At 42.2% G+C, this 25,987-nt stretch overlaps 1 protein-coding gene across 2 annotated transcripts in view; it reads left to right on the forward strand.

Annotated features, from left to right (window-relative positions):
• The window catches only part of CSMD3 (CUB and Sushi multiple domains 3), a 1,180,750-nt gene that overhangs the window by 377,234 nt on the left and 777,529 nt on the right, over positions 1-25,987 (forward strand). For both annotated transcript variants that reach the window (XM_075920204.2, XM_075920205.2), the window contains exon 6: positions 20,609-20,721. In XM_075920204.2, the coding sequence (XP_075776319.2) occupies positions 20,609-20,721 (113 nt within the window). The remainder of the gene's footprint in view (positions 1-20,608; positions 20,722-25,987) is intronic.

Below are 25,987 nucleotides of genomic sequence, written 5' to 3' on the forward strand. Positions count from 1 at the left end.
AAGAATAGATAAGAGGCAGGTTCATGCTCAAAGTCACTGTCTGCAGACCATGCAGTCACAACTGTCTGCTGATTGGCTGAGCCTTGGTAGGGGGAGGGACTTTCAGGAACTCCAGGGCTTTATAAGGCAGTGGGCAAGTGACCAAGGAGCTTGCGAACAGGTGAGTGCTAACAGGGAGTTTAGAGAGGGAGTTGGGAAGGGGGTGAGGTTCTCTTGCCTTTCTTTTTAAATCCCTTCTCCAGGACAGCAGTGATGGATTGTCTGCTGTTGTTACCTGCTCAGAGTGTGCCATATTTGTCTTTCTCCCGGAAAAAAGAACGGATTTCATCTGCACGAAGTGCAAGCTGGTTGACATTTTGGAAGAAAAATTTAGAAGACTGGAGGTCCAAGTGTCGACCCTATGCTTGATCAGAGAGGATGAAGACTTCCTCGATAGAAGGCAGCGTTTAATCCTTCAAGCACAGCAGACGGAGGAGCCAGAGAGGGCAGTACATGACCAGGAAGAGAACTGGGAGCATGTAACTTCTAGAAGGGGGAAAAGGCCAGCATGGGAATCCCCCAATGCTATAGAGGTAAGTAACTGCTTTCAGGCTCTCTCCACAGGCTCTACAGTGCTGAATGCTTTGGAAGGGACTTCACAAGGAAGAAACTGGAAGGGAACACCATCTACTGGAAGGCATGGGATGTGTAGTCCTAGGGATAGGGGATCCACGGCCACCACCCCCAAAAGAAAGCGACGGGTGGTGGTGGTCGGGGACTCCCTCCTAAGAAGGATTGAGCCATCCATCTGCCATCTGGACCTGGAATCTTGAGAGGTGTGCTGCTTACGGGAGTTTGCATTCAGGATGTGACTGAGAGGCTTACCAAACTGATCAAACCTTCAGATTGCTATCCCTTCCTGCTTCTCCACGTGGGAACTAACGATATAGACAAGAATGACCTTGAGCGGGTTACTGTGGATTATGTAGCACTGGGAAGAAGGAGCCAAGAATTCGTAGCACAAGTGGTGTTCTCGGCCATCCTCCCTGTTGAAGGGAAAGGACTGGGCAGGGATCATCAAATTGAGGACATAAATGTGTGGTTGCCCAGGTAGTGTCGTTTCTTCGACCATGGGACTCTGTTCCAGGCACAAGGATTGATAGGAAGAGATGGGATCCACCTAACGAAGAGAGGAAGGAGCATCTTCGCGGCCAGGCTTGCAAACCTAGTGAGGAGGGCTTTAAAATAGGTTCGTCGGGGGACGATGACCAAAACCCTGAGGAGAATGGGAAAGTCGGATACCGGGAGGAAATGCAGAGAGGAACAAGCAACAAAGGAGGACCACTGATTCGAATGGAGAAGACAGGGCGATCAACTGGTTACCTGAGGTGTTTGTACACTAATGCGAGAAGCCTGGGCAACAAAAAAGAAGAACTTGAGGCCCTGGCCTAGTCCAAGAAATATGATTTAATTGGGATAACAGAGACTTGGTGGGATGACTTGCATGACCGGAGTGCTGTCATGGAAGGGTATAGACTGTTCAGGAAGAACAGACGGGAGAAAAGGAGGAGGAGTTGCACTATATGTAAGAGAGCACTATGATTGATCTGAACTCCAGTTTAAAGAGGGAGAAAAACCTGCTGAGAGTCTATGGGTTAAGTTTAAAGGAGCAAACAACAGCAGTGATGTTGTGGTTGGTGTCTGCTACAAGCCACCGAATCAGATGGATGCGGTGGATGAGGCTTTCTTTGGACAACTGAGAGAAGCTTCCAGATTGCAGGGCCTGGTTCTACTGGGGGACTTTAATCACCCTGATATCTGTTGGGAAACCAATACGACGGTACACAGGCAACCCAGGAAGATTTTGGAGAATGTTGGGGATAATTTCTTGTCACAAGTGCTGAAGGATCCGACCAGGGGCTGTGCACAGCTTGACCTTCTGCTCACAAACAGGGAGGAACTAAGAGGAGAAGTAGAGGTGGGTGACAACCTGGGAAGCAGTGATCATAAGATGGTAGATTTCAGGATTCTGACCAAAGGAAGAAAAGAGAGTAGTAAAATACACATCTTGGACTTCAAAAAAGCAGATATTGACTCCCTCAGAGACCTGATGGGCAGAATCCCCTGGGATGCTAACATGAAGGGGAAAAGAGTCCAGGACAGCTAGCAGTATTTTAAAGAAGCCTTACTGAAGGCACAGAAAGTAACCATCCCAATGCATAGCAAGAGAGGCAAACATGGTAGGAGACCAGATTGGCTTACAGGGGAAATCCTTGGTGAACTTAAGCACAAAAAGGAAGCTTACAAAAAGTGGAAACTTGGACAAATGACCAAGGAGTGGTTTAAATGTATAACTTGAGAATGCCGGAGGGTTATCAGGAAGGAAAAAGCGTAAATGGAATTGCGACTGGCTAAGGATGTGAAGGATAACAAGAAAGGTTCTACAGGCATGTTAACAAGAAGAAGGTGATCAGAAAGGGTGTGCGGCCTCTACTGCACGAAGGAGGTACCTAGTGACAGATGATGTGGGGAAAGCTGAAGTACTCAATGCTTTCTTTGCTTCTGTATTCACGGACAAGGTGGGCTTCCAGACTAATGCACTAAGTGATGCAAGATGGGATGAAGATGGACAACCGTTGGTGGGTAAAGAACAGGTTAGGAACTATTTAGAAAAGCTAAACATACACAAATCCATGGGTCCAGACTTAATGAATCCGAAGGTACTGAGGGAGTTGGCAAATGTCATTAAGGAGCCTTTGGCCATTATCTTTGAAAAGTCGTGGAGGTCAGGAGAAATCCCGGATGATTGGAAAAAGGCAAATGTAGTGCCCATCTTCAAAAAAGGGAATAGGACGATCCAGGGAACTATAGGCCGGTCAGTCTTGCCTCGGTTCTTGGAAAAATCATGAAAGAGATCCTTAAGGAATCCATTTTGAGGCACTTGGACGAGAGGAAAGTGATTAGTAATAGTCAGCATGGATTCACAAAGGGGAAGTCGTGCCTGACCAATCTGATTAGCTTCTATGATGAGGTAACTGGCTCTGTGGACGTGGGAAAGTCAGTGGATGTGATATACCTTGACTTTAGCAAGGCTTTTGATACAGTCTCCTACAATATTCTTGCCAGTAAGCTAAGGGAATGTGGATTGGATAAATGGACGGTAAGATGGATAGAAAGATCAACGACTCGATGTGAGGATGGCAGTCGGTTTCTAGCGGAGTGCACCAAGGTTCGGTTCTAGTTTTGTTCAATATCTTTATTAATGACCTGGATGAGGGGATGAATTGCACCCTCAGCAAGTTTGCGCATGATACTAAGCTAAGGGGAGAGGTAGATACGCTTGAGGGCAGAGATAGGGTCCATAGTGCCTTAGACAAATTGGAGGATTGGGCCACAAGAAATCTGATGAGGTTCCACAAGGACAAGTGCAGAGTCCTGCACTTGGGACGGAAGAATCCCAAGCATAGTTACAAGCTGAGGACCAACCAGTTAAGTAGTAGTTCTGCAGAAAAGGACCTGGGGGTTACAGTGGATGAGAAGCTGGACATGAGTCAACAGTGTGCCCTTGTAGCCAAGAAGGCTAATGGCATATTAGATAGCATTAAGAGGAGCATTGCTAGCAGATTCAGAGAAGTGATTATTCCCCTTTTTTGGGCACTGGTGAGGCCACACCTGGAGTATTGTGTCCAGTTCTGGGCCCCCAGCTACAAAAAGGATGTGGACGCATTGGAGAGGGTCTAGCGGAGGGCAACCAAAATGATTAGGGGGCTGGATCATATGACTTATGAGGAGAGGCTGAGGGAGTTGTGTCTGTTTAGTCTGCAGAAGTGAAGAGTGAAGTGGGATTTGATAGCAGCCTTCAACTTCCTGAAGGGAGGTTCCAATGAGGATGGAGAGAGGCTGTTCTCAGTAGTGACAGATGGCAGAACAAGGAGCAATGGTCTCAAGTTGTGGTGGGAGAGGTCCAGGTTGGATATTAGGAAAAACTATTTCACTAGCAGGGTAGTGAAGCACTGGAATGGGTTACCTAGGGAGGTGGTGGAATCTCCATCCCTAGAGGTGTTTAAGTCTCGGCTTGACAAAGCCCTGGCCGGGTTGATTTAGTTGGGATTGGTTCTGCCTAGAGTAGGGGGCTGGACTTGATGACCTTCTGACGTCTCTTCCAGCTCTATGGTTCTATGATTCTATGCATAGGTGGAGCAAATTGTTAAACTAGCTAAGATAAGTCAAGAGGTCTTGCAAAGCTGCCATTTGTTAAACATTCAGTTGTGGCCATGATTCTATGTGAATCATTAAAGGGCTATAATGGCAAGAAAGCTGTTTCTTGAGACAGGGAAGAAACAAGTAGCCCAAAGTTGTGCCCAGAAGGGTTGCCTGTGTGGTGTAGTAAATGTTTAGAGTCAATATACAGTATGGCCACTAGGAGGCATACTGAAAGAATTTAAAAGTTTGCAAACGGGACAAGCAAACAATATGACATTCAGCCTGACTAGTGTACTGCATCTAAATAAGATGTAGTGCCTGCATGTCATTCATTGCAATCCTTGCTTCAGAATTCAGCAGTCATGTACATTTTATAAATAAATGCATTTCACTAAGAAAATACCTAACTCCGTGCCATGAATTTCTGCTCCAAACATAGGAGTGACGTGACCCCTCCCCTAGTCTGTTACCACAGAAGACAAAGGGAATCAAAATTCTTGAATTTAAAAAGAAGGGATTATGTTCATATATGCCATCAACTCTACCATTTTTACATTTAAGACACATACACAACACAGTAGCCATATCCTGTACTTTGAATGGTCAAATATCCTTGTCTGCCTGTCTGTTTGTGATACTCATCATGGTTTTGGAAGTTATGGGTAGTGATTTATCCCTTTTTATGCCCACAACAAGGTTTTTAAATAATTATTTTATGTCCATTATAGCTCATCAGCCATTTCCATATGAGACACAACAAAGGAAAGCATAGTAAATGAACATAATTTGAGAAACAAAACAAAATAATAGTATAGATGAAACCACAGAATGTAAATTATTTAGCCAATGTGTGTCTGCAAGAATAAGAAACACAATCTACACCTAAATCACATGTATATTTATTTTACGCTGTTCAGATTTAACTTCATATAATTCCTTCCACTGTGATTTTTAAGAAAGGGCCAAGTCCCTGTTCTTTTTGGATTCTGTGGCAAACCCTGCAATGGTACGGGATTATTTTTTACTGACCAAAGATCTAAATTAACATAATATAATATCTTACCCATGTCTTTTGAAAATTAAAATAGCTAAATAACCCAATATTCCCATCTTACTGAACAGTGTACAGGCAGTCCCCGACTTACGCGGATCCGACTTACGTCGGATCTGCACTTACGAACGGAGCTTTCTCGCCCCGGAAGTCGGGGTGAGAAAGCCCCGTTCGTAAGCTGCTCCGGTGCCCCTGGTCTGCTGGAGACCGTCTCCAGCAGACCAGGGGCACCGGGCGGGTTCCCGCGCTTCTGAGGCTTTGCCAGAGCAAAGCCTCAGAAGCGCGGGAACCGCTGCTGCTGCCCCTTGAGATCCGGTGCCTGTGGTCTGCTGGGGACGGTCCCCAGCAGACCACAGGCACCTTGACTGAAGCCGCAGCCGCGGGGGGGTCCCGCGCCTCTGAGGCTTTGCCAGAGCAAAGCCTCAGAGGCGCGGGGAACGACGCTGCTGCCGCTTTGACTGAAGCGGCAGCAGCGGCGGTTCCCCGCGCCTCTGAGGCTTTGCTCTGGCAAAGCCTCAGAGGCGCGAGACCCCCCGCGGCTGCGGCTTCAGTCAGGGTGCCTGTGGTCTGCTGGGGACCGTCCCCAGCAGACCACAGGCACCCAGACTGGAGCGGCAGCAGCGGCGGTTCCCCGCGCCTCTGAGGCTTTGCTCTGGCAAAGCCTCAGAGGCGCGGGACCCCCCGCGGCTGCGGCTTCAGTCCGGGTGCCTGTGGTCTGCTGGGGACCGTCCCCAGCAGACCACAGGCATCCAGACTGAAGCCGCAGCCGTGGCGGGGTCCCTGCCTCTGAGGCTTTGCCAGAGCAAAGCCTCAGAGGCACGGCACCCCGCTGCCGCTGCGGCTCTGCTACCCGTGTCCCTGGTCTGCTGGGGGGGGGGGGCGCAGCTAGTGTGCTTCCCCCCCCCCCCCCAGCAGACCAGGCTTTTGTTTTGGACTCTGGGGCAGAGCAGCTGGGGCGCTGCCGATTTGTCCTGCAGCGCCCGTGGGCACTACTGGACCAACCCGGCAGCACCCCAGCTGCTCTGCCCCAGGTCCTGATTCAGCCGCTGCTGGTCAGTTTCAGCAGCGGCTGAATCAGGACGTCTGGGGCAGAGCAGATGGGGTGCTGCTGGGTTGGTCCAGTAGCACCCCAGCTGCTCTGCCCCAGGCGTCCCCAAGTCAGCTTCTGCTGAAACTGACCAGCGCTGACTACAGGAAGCCCCAGGCAGAGTTGCTCTGCCCCGGGCTTCCTGGAATCAGCTGCTGATCAGTTTCAGCAGCAGCTGACTTGGGGACGCCTGGGGTTCTTAAGTTGATTCTGTATGTAAGTCAGAACTGGCAGTCAGTTTCAGCAGTGTCTGAATCTGGACGCCAGTTCCGACTTACATACAGATTCAACTTAAGAACAAACCTACAGTCCCTATCTTGTACGTAACCCGGGGACTGCCTGTATATGGCACAATTTGGAATTAAGGTTTAGATCATAGTTTGATATGCTTTTTGGTGAAATGAAAGACACAATGATACAATGTGCTATTTGAAGATAACTAACTATAAATTATTTAATAGTTAGTTCTAGCTGAATGAACATTCAATCCAATAGTAGGGACTTTTTAAAGTTTAGTATTGGCCTCAATCATTTTGGCTCCAAATTAATAGTAAAATATCCATTGTCTTCCATTGAGGTAAAGTAAGGTTAACCTTCACTGTTTGGATTTTTTCTTAAAAAAAAATAAAATCTGAAATTAGAAGTGGGAGAAAAAAGTTTCCGTGCTCAAATTTTACACAAGGGGAACTAAGGTATAGAGAGATTAAGGCTCAGTATTATTAGGCATGAACACCCATTGATTACAATGTAATTCCAGAAATATATGGCAGCATTGAATTCAGGTGTAAGTGAACTAGTAAGACAGAAGGATATTATTTCAAACAATATCAGTTTTAAAAATAAATTTTATCTGCATTACAAAATATCATAGTGCTGTATACAAAGGGGTAAAATGAGTTAGTTTGGGAAATGTTCTACAGTACAAGCTATGGCTATGCTTGAAGAAATGCTTGGCACAGAACTAGGATGGACTGCCAATGCATTATGATAATGGTGAACAGCTTTATAATTTGCTGAGAAGATAAATTGACATGAGAAAAGGGTTAGCTATATGAACAGAATAAGCAATAATTTTCTGACAGTAACCACTGCAAATCCTGTCCATTTGCAAAACTACTTACAGGGAATAATCCCATAGAAATCATAAACTGCAGAGATCAGATGTTGGGAAGAATGAGTTTACTTAGAACTTTGCTGACATCAGCATGTGCTTAATTAGAGTGATTATAACCATAACCCACAACTGTCAGGACTAAAAGCATTATTGAATAATCGACTTGATGGACAGCCTTAAATAGATATCAGTGCTTTAAAAATGTAACTATTCTTTTTTCCAACAGCATTAGTAAGGCACCATCCTTTAAGGGACTTGAGTTTAGTGTTTTCTCTATTTTTACATTATAAATTTGGAATGCAATGTTCACATTTTGGGGATTATTTATAACTTTAAAGTGCCATGAGTGTACGGTTTTATACTTCACCACTAGCAAATTAAATTTATATAAAATTGCCCTACAGCATGTGAATCTTGGGAACATTTTGTTTATACAGAATGTAAATGAGATTGTTTATTATTTAATTTAAATATGGGCAGTCCATGATGTAGATTTAGCAACAACAGTTCAGGTCTTGGGCATCCCCTGCATCATTAATTACAGAATTATACAGATAATTAATTATACTTAACTCATTTATTTTCTGTTGACCAGAGGGAAAAGAATATTGTGACAAATTTGTAACCAGCTAGGTCACTTAGTAATTTACCAAGTTGTCCATCTTGATTAACTATAAGGTGACAGTGTGAGGGGGTAAGACTCAGCTTCTTCAGCTCCAAAACCACAGATAAACAGAAAGCCTTCTGGGTGCCCTATGATAGAGTCATGAGACAGTCTGACTCTATCCAGTAGAGGTCAATATACATACGCATGCTATAAAGCTCCTCATGACATTCCACATATAATGTCTCCTTGACTGGAAAACAGTAAATCGTTTTCATGAGAAAATCTGCATTGCCATTGTTTCTTTTTATTCTTCAGTGGAATGAAATATCAACATTCTGGGGTTTCCCATAAAACAGAACAATCTATTTAAGTGCTAATCGGGCAGCTGGGTACTTTGGGAGCTGGCCAACAGGCAAGTCAGACAGAGAGCAAGCTGAGCAGTTGGACAGCCAGGTGGATGAGAAGTCAGGCCACTGGGCAGCCAGCCAGCCAAGTAGCCCACTTGCTATCCATGGGTATGGGCAGCCAGCATGCCCTGCTGCCAGCCAAAAGGCCTACCTAGTTTCTGTGTTTTTTAAGATGGGGTGACTACTCATATTATTCAAGATGTGAACGTACAATTGATTTATATAAAGACAATATTATATTTCTGACTTATTTATCTTTTTCTTAATGATGACCAACATTCTGTTAGCTTTTTTCACTGATGCTGCATATTGAGTGTATACTTCCAGTGAACTATCCGCAATGACGTCAAGATCTTTCTTGAGTGGCAGGAGCTAATTGAGACCTCATTATTTTACATGTATAATTCTGATTGTGGTTTTCAATGTCATTACTTTGCATTTATCAACAAAGAATTTTATCTGCCACTTTGGTGCCTAGCCACGCAGGGTTTTTTTTTTTTTTTTTTTTTTTATCCCTTTCTATCTCTCCTCAGTCTGCTTTGGCTTTAACTATTTTTAGTAGTTTTGTATCATCTGCAAATTTTGCTGCCTTGTTGTTTTCTAGATTTTTTATGAATATGTTTCAGTATCTTCAATATCCTCCTTAGTAGATGGGGATTAATTGTCATTTATTTAAGGAAAGTTAGCAAGATAACAAGTGCCTTGAACCACTGAAAAAGAAATGTATATTTTGACAGGTGAGCTAATATCTTTCTGGAGAAATGTGTAATAAAACTAGGAAAGATAATATAGTCGTTTAGTGTTTAGTCTGGAACTTGAGAGAATGGTATGCCTGCTCTGCCACAGATTTCAAGCATGATCTTGGTTAAGTCACTTATTATTTCTGTACCTCAATTCCCCATCTGTAAAATGGGACAGTCATCCTTACCTCTCTCATTTGCCTGTTGTGATCATAAGTGTGTTAAAGATTGTGAGGTGCTCTGATACTACTGGACAGAGAAAATGTGATACTAAGGCTACATCTAGACTACAAGCCTCTTTTGAAAGAGAGCATCTAGACTACAAACAGACTTTTCAAAAAAGTGAGCTGCTTTTTCGAAAGAGAGTCTAGATCCGTGGTCCCCAACACGGTGCCCGCGGGCGCCATGGTGCCCGCGGGGGCATTTCTCTGTGCCCGCCAAGTGCTCAGGGCTGGCCTGGCCCCGGGCACGTGGCGCATGCGCGGTGCCGGAGCCGGCCCCGGGCACGTGGCGCACGGTGAGCGCCGGCCCCGAGGGCGCCGTGGATTCACCCCCTGTGGCACATGGGGGGGGAGAAAGCGCTAGCGCCGGCCCCGGGCGCGCGGCACTTGGGGGAGGGGGGGACAGATCGCCAGCGCCGGCCCCGGGCGCACAGCACTTGAGGGGAGAGCGCCGGCCTCGGAATGCGGCTATGGGGGGGCCCCGCCCCCCCGGGCACCCAGCGGGCGAACGGCCACGCCCCCTGGCGCCCGGCAACCCCAAATGGTTGGGGACCACTGGTCTAGATGCTCTCTTTTGAAAAAGCACAGTTTGCATTCAATAGTGCCTTTTTTCAAAAGAGTGCTTTTGAAAAAAGACCTTATTCCTCGTAAAATGAGGTTTACCACAATTGAAAAAACTGCTATGTTCTTTTGATTTACTTTCGCAGGTGAATGCTACTTTTTTTGAAAAAACACCTTCAGACTCTGCAGCATTAGCTTAAGCAATAGAAAGAGGGACTAATACAGCAAATTCCTATAGCAAAAATCATGCTCATTATAAGCAAAAAGGAGGGTGATGTGATTGCTATGTATATGGTTGAATTTGGAGTTTTTGCAACTCTTAAGAAATTTTTCAGCAAAAATCCATTATGAGGCACTAAAGACATAGTCAAATTAAGCAAGCTAGAGACAAAATAAGAAATTTGTTCTAAAAATGCCTGTCAGCTCCAGGGAGTGAGTAAATGGGATTGGATGTTGTTGTTATCTGTTAGGGTATGTCTACACTACAGCACTAATTCGAACTAACTTAATTCGAATTAGTTAATTCGAACTAAGGTAATTCGAACTAGTGCATCTAGACCTAAAAACTAGTTCGAGTTAGCATTTTGCTAATTCGAACTAGCATGTCCACATTGAGTGGACCCTGAACTGAGGTTAAGGATGGCCGGAAGCAGTGCCGGCAGGGCATCAGATTAGGACTTAGAGCGTGGAGCTGCTGTCTCAGGTTAGCCGAGGGCTGTGTTTAAAGGGACCTGACCCCCACCCCAGACAGACAGTTCTCAGGGGTTCCCCGCTCGCTTGTCTAACTCGATGAGGGACAACAAAGCAGTCCTGGCTGGAGTGCCCTGAATGCCCACACTCGACACATCACAGCACTCGGCCATTAGCCGAGCTGCACTTGCCGCAGGCTGCCATCCGGGGGGGTGTGTCAATCGGGGGGCTGCAGGAGAGCTTCCACCCCGAGGGGCCCGCAGAGCCACCCCAGTCCTGTCCATCGGGGGCTCATACCCCATTCCTCCGTCACCTCCTTCCACTTACCCCTCCTTAACCCCCCTTCCTGATGTTCAAAATAAAGGACACGTTGTTCAAAAATAGAAACTCTGTTTATTGAAAAAAACTCGGGGAAACTGGGAAAAAGAGGTGGGAGAGGGGAAGAGAGAGGGTGGGAGAGGGGAGGAGGAAACCTGGGAGGAGGGAGCTGGAAGGGGGAAGCCAGGTGAAGAAGGAGGAGGGGAAGTATCAAACTAGATATTTTGGCCTTGGAAAAGGTTCAGAAAAAGGCAATTAAAATGATCAGGGGTTTGGAACAGTTCCCATATGAAGAGAGGCTAAAGAGACTGGGACTTTTCAGCTTAGAAAAGAGGAGACTGAGGGGGGATATGATAGAGGTTTCTAAAAGCATGAGTGCTGTGGAGAGGGTGCATAAAGAAAAGTTCTTCATTAGTTCCCATAATAGAAGGACTAGAGGACACCAAATGAAATGAATGGGTAGCAAGCTTCAAACTAATAAAAGAAAGTTCTTCTTTACAAAGCAAATAGTCAACCTTGGAACTCCTTGCCGCAGGAGGCTGTGAAGGCTAGAACTATAACAGAGTTTAAAGAGAAGTTAAAGTCATGGAGGTTGGGTCCATGGAGTGGTATTAGCCAAGGGGTAGAAATGGTGTCCCTGGCTTCTGTTTGTGGAAGGCTGGAGATGGATGGCACAAGACAAATGGCTTGGTCATTGTCTTTGGTCCATCCCCTTCAGGGCACCTAGTGTGGGCCTCTGTCGGCAGACAGGCTACTGGGCTAGATGGACCTTTGGTCTGACCCAGTGTGGCCATTCTTATGTTCTTATGTTCTAAGCTCAGGGTCGGGGGTCTCAGTGGACCACCTTGATTTTCATGCCAACCTGCTCCTTGGTGGCCAGGCTGGAAACTATCCTGCCCTAGATGGCCACTTTCCTGTGCCTAGTGCGGCGGTCGTGGACGAGGTCCACGATCTCCGCACTAGACCACGCGGGCACCTGCCTCTTTCAGCCCCGGGCAGGCTCCTGGGAGCTGCCAGCCTGGTCCTGGGAAGAGGCAGAGGGCTGGGTGGCAGTGGGTGGCTGGCTCGAGCAGTGCCAGGTGCAGGGTCTGCTGGCTGGGTGCTGGCAGGCTTGCACCTGGCATGGGTACCGTAGCCAGCCCGTGCCCCTTTAAGGGCTCTGGGGCTGGGAGGGGGGCAGACGAGTTTCCCTGGTGTTGGCCAGAGTGGCCACCAGGGCAAGCTGGGGAGGGCTAGCCTCCCACTAGTTCAAATTAAGGGGCTACACAGCCCTTAATTCGAACTACTTAATTCGAACTAGGCATTAGTCCTCGTAGAATGAAGTTTACCTAGTTCGAATTAAGTTCTCTGCTAGTTGGAATTAAGTTCGAACTAGCGGTTTGATGTGAAGCGCCTATGAAATTTAATTCGAATTATCGTCTGTTAGTTCGAATTAACTTTGTAGTGTAGACATACCCTTATTTAGTTACTAACATTTTCTTAAAGTTAGATAGTACTGTTAACTCTACATGTTACTTTTCTCAATAAACATTAAAGCTATGTCTACATTGCGCATACTTGCCCAAGAAGATATGCAAATGAGGCGCAGCAATGACTATCACTGCACCTCATTTGCAAACCTAATGCGCCACCATTTTTTACAAGGGGCTTTTGCTCAAGAAGGAGCAGTCTACATGCTCCTCCTTCTGCAAGACCCTCCTCTTGCGCAAGAGCTGTTCTGCCGCTTATTTTCAGGCAGAACGGCTCTTGTGCAAGAGTGGGTTTTTGCGCAAGGCAGAACAGTGTAGACTGCTCCTTCTTTCGCAAAAGCCCCTTGTGCATAATGGCGGCTCATTAGGTATGCAAATGAGGAATGGCGATATTCATCGCCGTGCCTTATTTGAATATCTTGTGCAAGAAAGTGCAATGTAGATGTAGCCCATGAGTGGATGACAGATTATTCAATATTTATTTATTATATATCAGGCCAGAAGGGGCAGAACAGGCTGCAAGGTCCTGCTATCCAGCTGTTACCTTGTGCCAGGCCCCTGTAATTTTCTGGGTTCATATGTCTCTGCTTGCAGGGGTGACTCTATCGCTCACACTTTCTACCTTCTGATCTGCTTGGATTTAGTGGCAAAGAACTTTGCAATCAGCTTCCTGTATAAGATCATTAGGAGAAGAATTGCCAGGACCCCAACTAACCATGACATCGCTCCTACTTACATGGGTTGTTGGAGGGTGAATTCAGTCCAGAAGGAGGAGGCTTTGCCTCACTGGGGACCTGTATCTGTAACACCCTTTGTACCCGATGAGATGCATTGGCTTCTAGTAGCCGTGGTGGGAGGAGCTGCAGGACCTGGGAGTCCTGGTGCTTCAAACATCACAAGAACAGGCCATTGTCATCCCTAAAGGAAGTTGTCCAATCAAAGTACCTCAGAGAGCTAAAAAGGAAACCAGATCAAAGCCTTGTCTTTGAAGACACCTTGAAGTGGGATGCCAGCAACCACAATCTTCCACAAGATGACTTCATTTTACGAGCTATCGTTTCATCCACAGAGCTCATCTCAACTACATCCAACTCAACAGATCAATCTGGCAATTACCCCTGGATGAGCAATGATGGACAAGTGACAATGAAAATGAGATCCTACTCCACGTAAGCCACACTCCAGAGTATAGCAACTTTGTCTCAAATCCATGTAGAATGGATTCATTAAAACAATTCTGGCATCAGTAGATGTTATATTGTCTATTTTGGACTCCAGCTGCTAGAAAAGACTAAATGTCATGATCATTCAAAAGGAACAGAAGAGGATAATAACTGATGATGTGATGATCCTCTTTAAGAACCGGATCACTGACTACATTGAAACATGAGAATGTAAACTGGTGACAGCTTCATGAAATGGGAATATTCCACCTCTGTTCATTTGCTGATTTGAAGCACTGAGCACTTGGAACCCTGAAAAGAAGCCTGTGACCGGATACTGAAGGGTGCTGAGATGCTATGTCAAGCTAATGTGGCAATTGATGGTTTTCAATGTCATACATTGATTGAGAGTACATATTTTGAACACATTAATGGACACTGTCAATTTGATGATAATATGGTCCATCCCACTAATGGTGAAAGTCAGAAGACTGAAGAATACTTGGAAGTGATTTAACTAAGTAATGTATTTTTCTATGATATATTCTTAACTCTTGTCTGTATCTTTTACTATGGACAATTGTTCTCTCATACAGTTTTTTTTCTTTTCTTTACTTACAGTATAATATAAGTTTTGATTTACAAGAACTGACAAGGGGAGGATATTTATAATTTGTAATCAGCAATGTATGTGTTTTATAATTTTAAATGTTCTCTTTTTAAAAGTTTTAAAACAGTTCTGATTCTTTCTTCCTCCATTTATACTAGTCTTTTTTTTCCAGAATACGTTTTACAATGGGGAAATTTGACTCCATATTACCTTCCCTTGTATCAATTTATGCCACTGCATTTTCTCTCATCTCTTTCTGTTGGAATGCAGGATAGGTTTTATGTTATGTCTGGATGTTGCTATTCAGTGGATTGAAATGATTACTTTAAAAACAGTATTATTTTCGTATTCTTCTTAAGCCTGCTAGTGGGAAATTGTGTCCTGCACCAGCTCAGGGCTGGGCTCAATAATAGGTCCATCCATATTTTATTGCTATTGTTCTATTTATTTCTTCATCTGTGTACAGCCAAGGTAGTTATTTTATTTATCTTTTGCTCATCATCATGGTATCTAGATACATTAAAGAAATTAAAGTAAACTTTTGCCAAGAACAGGCACAAATCAAATCCAACTCTACCATTTATTGTTATTGATGAGATAAGTACCCACTGGCCATGGGCCCAAATAGAGAAGAAGACAGAGAAAGTAAACATGTCTTGTATCATTCTAAAGATCTCAAATATTGACCCTGTAAGATTGCAAGGAGTAAATTTCAGATATGTACTTCAATGAGACTACTCTAACACTCTCCCCATTCCAGTTCAGCTGCAAAGATTTTGAGCATCCTTTCTGATTTCATTTGCTAAGGCTAGACAGCAAGATCATTATGGCATCGCTATTGTGAAGACAGGGATTCTGTATAACAGAAAAATGCCATCACATAGTATGTTAAAAGTGAAGGTTTATCCTATCTATCTATCTATCTATCTATCTATCTATCTATCTATCTATCTATCTATCTATCTATCTATCTATCTATCTATCTATCTATCTATCTATCTATCTATCTATCTATCTATCTATCTATCTATCACTTCCTTTATGACTTCCAATAAATTTCTAGGTGCTACTCAAAATGATGGCATTTTAAACTCCTTAATGAAATAGAACCCCCTACATTTTAAACACTGCCTCTGTCTTACCTTCTTGCTTTGTCTTAGAAAATGAGATTGGCTGGGACACACTTTCTCTTGAGCACCCCCAGATTTGAATGGCTTCCAATAATCCTTACTGTGGAGAGCTGAAAAAAATTGTTGAGCTTCAGTTCATGCTGCAAAGCTTGTCTATTCCCTCAGGCTTTCATTTGTGTGGGTGGATTGAAAAAGGACAATGGGGTCATATTTCACATATCTAACATTTAACTGTAATAGATGGTCAGACAAATTCCATAAAAAGGAAGATTGACTTCTTGGACAACCTTGCATTTGAAAACTCCTAGGAGACTGAATAATGGCTTATCACGGTTCTCTGGGTCTCCCTTAGTAGGAATGACTGGTTTTGTTATGAAGCAGATCCAACTATGCATTAGCTTTCACAGATGAGTGTACAACACATTATGGTCAACTGTATTAAACAATGCTGAAAGGTCTAATACAAAATCAGTGGGACACTTGACCTCTGCTCCATGTAGGAAGGGGACTATCAACCAAAGTTATAAATGCAATCTCCATGCTCTGTGATGCCCAGATCTCAGTAGATTGTTAAAAGAAAAATATGACAAAATGATGAAACTGAAACATTAACTTGGCAACTTAAATTTATTTTGTAATCAGACATGTTACATTGATTTGTATAATATTTTACATGAGTTCAAGGGTACAGAGTGTGTAGAAAAGTATTGATATTATAAAAAGTTTAATACACTTTTTTATCTTTAAATCAGTAGATAATACTTTTTGCCTGCTATAGAAGAAATTATTCTGTGTCAGTTTCCTTTGCAGTACAGAAATTCTTTTTATTTTATAACATGATAAAGATTGGCCCTATGGCAAATACTAGGAACTTTTCTGGGATATCCATAGTTTGCCCTCAAGACTCGATACAATTTTAAACATGAAAAATTGTGTTCTAATACTGTTGATGTTTCATTTTCACGTAATAGTAATGATTAATTTTGAATGTGGCATTATATAACAAAATTACTTTAATATTATAGATTATCTCAATGTAACATAATGATTAATAAGATATCAAGGATAAAATGAAATGGCTACAAATTATGAAGTCAAAATCAAATATTTTGATATCCTTAAATAATAATTTTCAGAATGTTCAGTTTGCGGCAAACTTCAAAATTTCAGCTTTTTGTTAAAATTTGGAATTTAGGGAAAATGAAAGAGCAAATTTTCATAGAACAGAAATTCCAATTCCTGACTAGCTCTAGTTTTTATATTTATCTTACAAAATGCTTTTTTTTTCAGAGTGTCACATGCAGAAATGTACTAGTTAAGAGATCATGACAATTTACAATAGAATCACCTTCACTCTGCCCAGTATAAAGCCTGAATAGTTCTATTCAGTTAACAGAGAGATATTTAAATTAGAAGAGCAGAGTGTAGTGTCCCAATATAATATGGTATCTTTGACTAGAGTAAAATACTGGCCAGCAGCGGAATATAGTAACCCCTCACAGTCAATCCAATTAACATTGTTCCATTATTAAGATCTATTAGAGTATGTCTACACAATAACATTATTTCGAAAAAAAATAGCTTTATTTTGAAATAACAGTTCACGTTTACACATCAGGAAATAATTTTGAAATAATTGTCGAAATACTGTCAAACTGGAGGACTTTTTACTCTGACTCCTGTAATCCTTATTGTACAAGGAGTAAGGGAAGTGAAAAGAAGAGTGCTGTATTTCAAATTAAGTGCTGAGAAGATGCTCCAAAATTTGAAATAAGCTATTTTGAAAAAAGGTATGCAATACACATAGCTCAATTTGCATAGCTTATTTCAAGTTAAGCCCTGTTGTGTAGACACACCCTTAGGGAACATACTCATTTAAAGTCCTTCAAAGTTCCATTAAAAGGTTGTTTGGCTGTACCTGTCCAGCATTCCAGACAGGGAGTATGGTTAAGGTGAAGGGGCTTATCCCACACTGCCCTCTCCTGGGATTTCAGCTGGGGAATGGGCAAGCCCTTGATTCTGATCCCCTGCAGTAGTGTCAGTGAGCAGAGGCACCATAACCTGATCCCATTACACTCCTGTCTCATCCAAGCATGATCAAGTATTAAATTGTTCATTTAGAATTGTTTAAAACTTATACTGTATATGTATATAAGGTTTTGTGTCCTGGGAAAAAGAAATCCTGGAACCTATTCTTCTCCCACTTTACATTAATTCTTAGGGAGAAATTGGATTTGCTTAACACTTAAAGTAGCATTTTTCAGGAACATAACAACATTAAGCAAAGAGTTACTGATGTACTTGAGTGTTTAGGATTAAACAGGATCTGAACCTCATGGAGCCCATGTCTAACTCTCATTGTGATGAATAAGATTTGTGAATTATGCATGAATCAAAATATTATACAGAGCGTCAGGATCAAAGCTTGGTTCAGTAGATAGGGTGCTAGCCGGAGACTCTAGTTCTAGACTAATTCTCTGAAGTTCCATGAATTTTGTGTGATCTTGAGCAAGTCACTTAACCTCTTTGCACTGTATTTCAAAGGTATTTAGGTGGTTAAGGTTGCTGGCAGGCACCTGGTGGTATTTCCAATAGTGTTTAGGTGATTAACTCTCAATGAAACTGAGTATGCCAGAGGATGTGGTGAAAGCTAGAACTTTAACACAGCTAGATAGATTCATGGAGGTTACGTCCATCAATGGCTATTAACCAGGATGGGTAGGAATGATGTCCCTATCCTCTCTTTCTCTGGAAGTGGGTGACAGGGGAAGTATCGCTTGAGGATTACCTATTGTGATTCCTCCTTCTAGGTCATCTGGTATTGGCCACTGTTGGCAGACAGGATACTGGGCTAGATGGGACCCTTGGTCTAACCCAGGATGGCCGTTCTTCTGAATAGTTTTGAAAATTCCACTTGCAGTATATTTGTATCTCTATAGGCACCAAAATATCTTTAAAAATCCAGCCCTGGGTGCTTATGTTCTCCATCTGTAAAACAGGGATAATAGCCCTTCTCCACCACAGGAGTTGTATGGATTAATACATTAAAATTTGAAGTGTTTAATACTGTAGTACTGCAGGCTGTACCATGGATAGACAGTATCCATCTCATGATGATAGTGCACAGAAGGTTAGGGAAACCCTGTCACTTGTGTTGGTTTACCATTCCTGAGCTACATATAATATTCACTATGGGTACGTCTACACTACAGCGCTAATTCGAACTAACTTAGTTCGAATTAGTTAATTCGAACTAAGCTAATTCGAATTAGCGCAGCTAGACTTAAAAACTAGTTCGAATTAGCGTTTTGCTAATTCGAACTAGCATGTCCACACAGAGTGGACCCAGAACAGAAGTTAAGGATGGCCGGAAGCAGTGCCGGCAGGGCATCAGATGAGGACTTAGAGCGTGGAGCTGCTGTCTCAGGCAAGGTGAAGGCTGTGCTTAAAGGGACCCAACCCCCACCCCAGACAGACAGTTCTCAGGGTTCCCCACTTGCAAAGCAGTCCTGGCTTGGAGTGCCGTGAGTGCCCACACGCGGAACATCACAGCACTCGGCCATCACCCTGTCTGCACTTGCCACAGGCTGCCATCTGGGAGGAGGGGGCAATCGGGGGGCTGCAGGAGAGCTTCCACCCCGAGAAGCCCGCAGAACCAGCCCAGTCCTCATCGGGGTGTGTACCCCATTCCTCCCTCACCTCCTTCCACTTACCCTTCCCTAACCCCCCTTCCTGATGTACAAAATAAAGAAAACGTGTGTTCAAAAATAGAATTTTTCTTTATTGAACAAAACTGGGGGAGACTGGGAAAAAGGGGTGGGAGAGGGGAAGAGAGAGGCTGGGAGAGGGGAGGGCAACTAAAATGATCAGCGGTTTGGAACAGGTCCCATGTGAAGAGAGGCTAAAGAGACAGGGACTTTTCAGCTTAGAGAAGAGGAGACGGAGGGGGCATATGATAGAGGTCTATAAAAGCAAGAGTGCAGTGGAGAGGGTGCATAAAGAAAAGTTCTCCATTAGTTCCCATAATAGAAGGACCAGAGGACACCAAAGGAAAGGAATGGGTAGCAGGCTTCAAACTAGTAACAAAAAATTCTTCTTCACAAAGCAAAGAGTCAACCTGTGGAACTCCTTGCTGCAGGAGGCTGTGAAGGCTAGAACTAGAACAGAGTTTAAAGAGAAGAGAGATAAAGTCATGGAAGTTGGGTCCATGGAGTGGTATTAGCAAGGGGGTAGAAATGGTGTCCCTGCCCAAAGTTTGTGGTAGGCTGGAGAGGGATGGCACGAGACAAATGGCTTGGTCACTGTCTTTGGTCCATCCCCTCCAGGGTACCTAGGGTTGGCTGCTGTCGGCAGACAGGCTACTGGACTAGATGGACCTTTGGTCTGACACAGTACAGCCATTCTAAGCTCAGGGCTCAGGGTCGGGGGTCTCAGTGGACCACCATGATTTTCATGCAAACCTGCTCCTGGGTGGCTAGGCTGGCAGCTCTCCTGCCCTAGACGGCCACTTTCCTGCGACTAGTGTGGAGGTCGTGGATGAGGTCCACGATGTCTGCACTAGACCAGGCGGGTGCCCGCCTCTTGCGGTCCTGGCCAGGCTCCCGAGAGCCGCCAGCCTGGTCCCGGGAAGAGGCGGAGGGCTGGGGGGCATCAGATGGCTGGCTCGAGCCGTGCTAGGTGCAGGGTCTGCTGGCTGGGTGCTGGCAGGCTTGCACCTGGCACGGGCACTGGAGCCAGACCATGCCCCTTTAAGGGGTCCGGGGCCAGGAGGGGGGCATATGAGTTTCCCTGGTGGTGCCCAGAGTGGCCACCAGGGAAAGCTGGAGAGGGCTAGCCTCCCACTAGTTCGAATTAAGGGGCTACACAGCCCTTAATTCGAACTAGTAAGTTTGAACTAGGCTTAGTCCTCGTTTACCTAGTTTGAACTAAGCGCTCCGCTAGTTCGAATTAAGTTCGAACTAGCGGAGCGCTAGTGTAGCGCCTATGAAAGTTAATTCGAACTAACGTTCGTTAGTTCATATTAACTTTGTAGTGTAGACATACCCTGAGGGAATAAGAGGGCTTATTCATTGTCTCTCTCTGTTACACATATGGGAAAGTAATACAAGCATGTTTAGAAGAAAACTATTTTTCTTTTTTAAAAATAAGATTTTTTAGTCAAACTTAAAAACTAAAAACCCTGTGTCTTCAGCACTGATGGTATTTTCTCTCCTCCTCCATTTAATTATTTTTATTTCCATTTGTCTTTTATAACTCAGGTTATCTGGAATGAATATACCTCCTCCAATTATCAGCAACAAAAACTGGCTCAGACTTCATTTTGTAACGGACAGCAACCACCGATACCGTGGATTTAGTGCTCCCTATCAAGGTATATTTAATTAAAACCATTTTTCATTCCAGAATGTTCAAAAAGAGGGGGAGGGGTTGCAAACATAACTGCATTTCACGTTAGGAAAGAAATGTGCTAATCTATTATAAATGGATAGTTCAAACATGCATAAATGATAATTCGCCTGCTGTTGGAACAACATGATCTTTATTAAATTACAGTATAGACCAAAGTAGTTGTTGTGCAAATGTTTACCATTTAAGAGGAATCTGGAATTCAGAAAGGTAGTGAGTAATAGATATTGGAAAAAAACACTTCTATCATTAAAGTACATCAGTGACAGTTCAAAATTGTATAATAGTGACTGCTTGTAAAACAGTCCATAAGAACTGCATACTAAATGGAAAATTTATCAAGTATATTTCTATGCATACTGTGTTTATTATTGAGGGTTTAATTAACCTTGTTAGAATTCTTATCCACTGCTTTTATGAAGAAGCATAATTTCGAATAAGTAGAGGGAAAATATCTGAGGCATTAACTTGGGAATCTCACTGTTTGGAACAAGATAATTATAGAGATGAAGTACTAATAAAAACAGTTTCTCTAATGTTTGGTAATAGTATCTTTTTTTTCACAACCCATTATAGTAAATAATGTATTTACAGTTTCAACTGGACTTTAGGGATTAATAAACTTGTTATAGGTATTTTTTCTATGTATGTGTTTAGAGAATTTTTATTTAGGATAAGCCAAAGGATTTAAGCTGAAGAATATTTTTTACATTTTTTATAGTCTTACACAATCATGCCTGGGAAAAAAAGTTACCATTTGCATAAGTGCTGTATATTTGATTTTTAGGTGAGCCTTATATTGCAACTTAACTAGGATAAAGCCATAAACATCCCAGAAAACAGTGTGTTTATTACGGGAAGCCTTTTGTAACTTGGTGTGGCAGCCTAGATACCATGCCTCAGATACTCAAGAGTAGAGATAGATGAATCTGACTTGCACTTCAACAAACTAGAATACATGTGCATACTGGAATGCCCCAGGTTATGGATCATAAGAACAGCCATACTGGATCAGACCAAAGGTCCATATAGCCCAGTATCATGTCTTCTGACAGTGGTCAATGCCAGATGCTCTGGAGGGAGTGAACAGAACAGGGAATCAAGTAATCCCTCTCCTGTCACCCATTCCCAGCCTTTGACAGAAGCTAGGGACAAAATTCCCACCCATCCTGGCTAATAGCCATTTATGGACCTAACCTCCATGAATTTATCTAGTTCCTTCTTAAATCCTGTTAAAGTCCTGGTCTTCACTACCTACTCTGGCTGTCTATGATCTGTGTGAAGAAATATTTCCTTTTGTTTGTTTTAAATCTGCTACTGAGTAATTTCATTTGGTGACACCTAGTTGTTTTGAACAATAAATGATTTTTCCTTATGCACACGAGGCATGATTTTATAGACCTCTATCAGATCACCCTTTAGTCTCCTCTTTTGTAAGATGAAAAGTCTTTTTAATCTCTCTTCATATGGGACTTGTTCTAAACTCCTAATAATTTTTATTGACTTTCCGAGCCTATTCCAATGCCAATATATCTTTTTTTTTTAGAGGAGGCGACCACATCTGCCTGCACTATTCATGATGTGGGTGTACCATGGTTTTATATAGAGGCAATAAGATATTCTCTGTCTTATTATCTATCCCTTTCTTAATGATTCCTAACATTTTGTTTGCTTTGTTGACTGCTGCTGCACATCGAGTAGATATTTTTAGAGAGCTAGCCAAAATGACTCCATGATCTCTCTCTTGAGTAGTTATAACTAAATTAGCCCCCATCATATTGTATATATTAGAATTATTTTTTGCAATGTGCAATACTTTACATTTACCAACATTACATTTCATTTGCCATTCTGTTGCCCAGTGATTTACTTTGGTGAAATATTATAGAAGCTCCTCACAGTCTGCTTTCATCTTAACTATCTTGAGCTGTTTAGTATCATCTGCAAATGTTGCCACCTCACTGTTTCCTGTCTTTTAACCAGTTATTAATCCATGAGAGGATCTTTCCTCTTATCCCATGACAACTTACTTTACATAAGAGCCTTTGGTACGGGAACTAGTCAAAGGCTTTCTGGAAATCTATGTACATTATGTGTACTGGATCCCCTTTGTCCACATGCTTGTTGATCCCCTCAAAGAACTCTAGTATATTAGGAGGTCACAATTTCCCTTTACAGAATCCATGTTGACTTTTCCCCAACAAGTTATGTTCATCCTTGTGTCTGACAATTTTATTCTTTACTATAATTTCAACAAATTTACCTGGTACTGACATTAGACTTACCAGTCTGTAATTGCCAGGATCACCTCTAGAGCCTCTTTAATTATTGGCATCACATTAGGTATCTTCCAGTCATTAGGTACAGAAGCTGATTTAAAATATAGATCATAAACCACAGTTAATAATTCCACAAGTTCACATTTTAGTTCTTTCAGAACTCTTGGGTGAATGCCATCTGGTCCCGGTGACTTGTTACTGTTATCAATTTGTTTCAAAACCTCCTCTAATGACACCCTGGTGTGTTTACTCTAACTGAATTTAGGTCAACTGAGCATTGAAAAGAGGCAAGGAAAAGTGATAATAAAATAATTTGAGAATTATATTCTCTAGAAAATGAAAGTTTTCTGTTACAGTGTTATAAAAACACTTTTATATAGCATTCTTTATACCAAATATCATTAAAAATCCTTCTTTACTACAAACTAGCTGGATCATGGGACTGGTAATAAGATATGATGGAATCTTTCACAACTAGGTCACCAAACAGGGCCAATCTTAGGTTGGCACTGAACTATCTGATAATTACTTTGGTAGCATGAGATAAATTAATATCCTAAGTCCAGTTTTCAAGTGGACAGGTGTCCACATTTTAAAAAATAAAACAAACAAACAAACAAACCTGTAACACAGCTGACATCCTTGTTGGCACTGTTGGTAGAGAAGCCAATGAAAGAAAGAATGAAAAAGAATTAACTGCCGTCTAATTTCGAGACTTGTTCCCATCATGTTGTATTTGAGGCACAAGGTAAATGTGCATAGGAAATCTGAAGATGCTGTATTTCTATCATTCCTTTATATTGATTAATTGATGCGCTTCACTTTCTAATGCTGACAGTCTAGAACCCTTCAGAATGATAAACAACATAGAAAAACTAAACCAAAAAAATTATAGAATTTTCCTGAAAAATTCATCAGCTCCTCTCATATAGTGACATCTGACATAATTCAGTAGTTCCCTGTATTTAGAGAGGGAATCTTTTATAATTTTGGGATGGGGAGGGGTAGGGCAGGCTGTCAGGTACAGGGAGAGAAAACTGGCAAATAAAAAAATATAAAATATACAATATTTCTACAAACAATGATGAGAGAGAATGGGGAAATGTGGAAGGGAAAGTTATGGTTCAGATCCAGTGATAAACTATCACACAAGTTAAAGTGTGTGTGAATGTGTATGTGTGTGTGTGTTAATAAACAACTATAATAAATACATATATATACAACTGTAGAAATCCCATATATTCATTACAAATATTTTATGTGGTAAGTCAACCAGCTTTCTGAAATATACAATGATTATTTTCAAACAACTTATTTGTTGGGTAACTGTATTTTTAAGGTTTTGCCTTTGTGATGGTATGACACTTTTAAATATATTTTATAGCAAGTGAAAACATACAGTTCAAAATCATTATACTGAAGAGGAATGAAATACAAATATTAGTTTCACATGTGTTATTTTCCATTCGTATTTTTCCCTCTTGTCAACTCTAAAAGCTACTCATCAATTCTTTCAATATTCTGTAACATTACTTCATTTTTCCTGTAATTCCTATAGTAACTGCATTTCTACCTAATACCCACCCTTAACTCTGAAAATTCCAAATTATCATATACATTACTGTAACTGCCACCTGTCTTCCCTCCCTGTCTCTCACTTTTTAATTTTTTCCCACATACTAGCATGACAACTAAAGTCTTGCTATAGTGCCACTTCAACCATACTAACTCTTACTATATCTCAGTATTACAAAGTTCAAAAATTTCACCTCTACTGGGAAGTTTTGAAATCTAGAATTGTTAACCATGTCAAGAATTCCCAAACTGTGCTTTCCCATATCTATTAATATCATATTTAGTTATATTATTACATGGAAACATAAAAATTTGAGAATGGAAGGGGCCTTGAGAGGTCATCAAGTCTATCCCACAGAGCTCAGGCAAGAACAAGAAAACCTAGACCATCCTTGACAGGTGTCCGTCCAATATGTTCTTAAAAAACATCCAGTGATGAGAGATTTTAGGCTTGTTCCACACTTACCTAAACTAACTGGGGTAGGACAGGGAGAACAATTGATCCTGAGCATATTTGTAACAACCCTTAGCATAGCTGAAGATAATTGTTGGGTTCTCCTCAGTCTTCTTTTTTCAAAACTAAAGATGCCCAGTGTAACCTGGTGGGCATGGGGTAGTCCAGGCTAAAAGCGACAAGATCAGGTCAGACCGCAAAAAAAAGCAGATTCTCCCACAACTGGAGATTAATTCAAAGTTAGACTCCCTACCAGTCACAAAATGTACTTCTGATCTTCAGCATTGGTTATCAATAAGTCAAAAGAATTATACATCTTTTTTATTGCATTCTTGTTCTCTGACTCCCGTTCAGAACCCAGGCACAGTACAATCAGAGGTTATTACAAAAAAATCTGCTCACTGTATACAACTTAAATGTGAGACAGCATCCACATTGATTGGATGCTATCCTTTGAAAAAACAGATCGCTTTTTCGATGCACTTTTGCTGTGTGGACACTCTCTTTTAAAAGAAGTTTTTCTGGAAGATCTCTTCTAGAAAAGCTTCTTCTGAAAAAAGCCTGCAGTGTAGACATAGCCTGGGCCAGTAACTCTGTCAAAGAATGGCATTAGTTTGGTCTAGAATGATTTTGTTCATGACAAATTTCTTATAATTCTATTATTATCTAGATGCTTACAGATAGATTGTTTTAAATAATTTGTTCCAGTATATTTCCAATTTTTGCAGTTAGGCTAGCTGTTCTATAATTCCCTGGGTTCTGTTTGTTCCCCTTTTTAAAAATAGGTGCTGTGATTGCTTTTCTCCAAACTTCTGGGACATTAACCATTCGCCAAGAAATCTTGAAGATAACTGATTACAATCCCAAGATCGGTTCAGCTAGTTACTTATACAAATTTCATCTGTCCCTGATGATTCGAATAC

The sequence above is a fragment of the Pelodiscus sinensis genome, chromosome 2, assembly GCF_052426305.1.
Source record: "Pelodiscus sinensis isolate ZL-2025 chromosome 2, ASM5242630v1, whole genome shotgun sequence".
Classification (NCBI taxonomy): Eukaryota; Metazoa; Chordata; order Testudines; family Trionychidae; genus Pelodiscus; species Pelodiscus sinensis.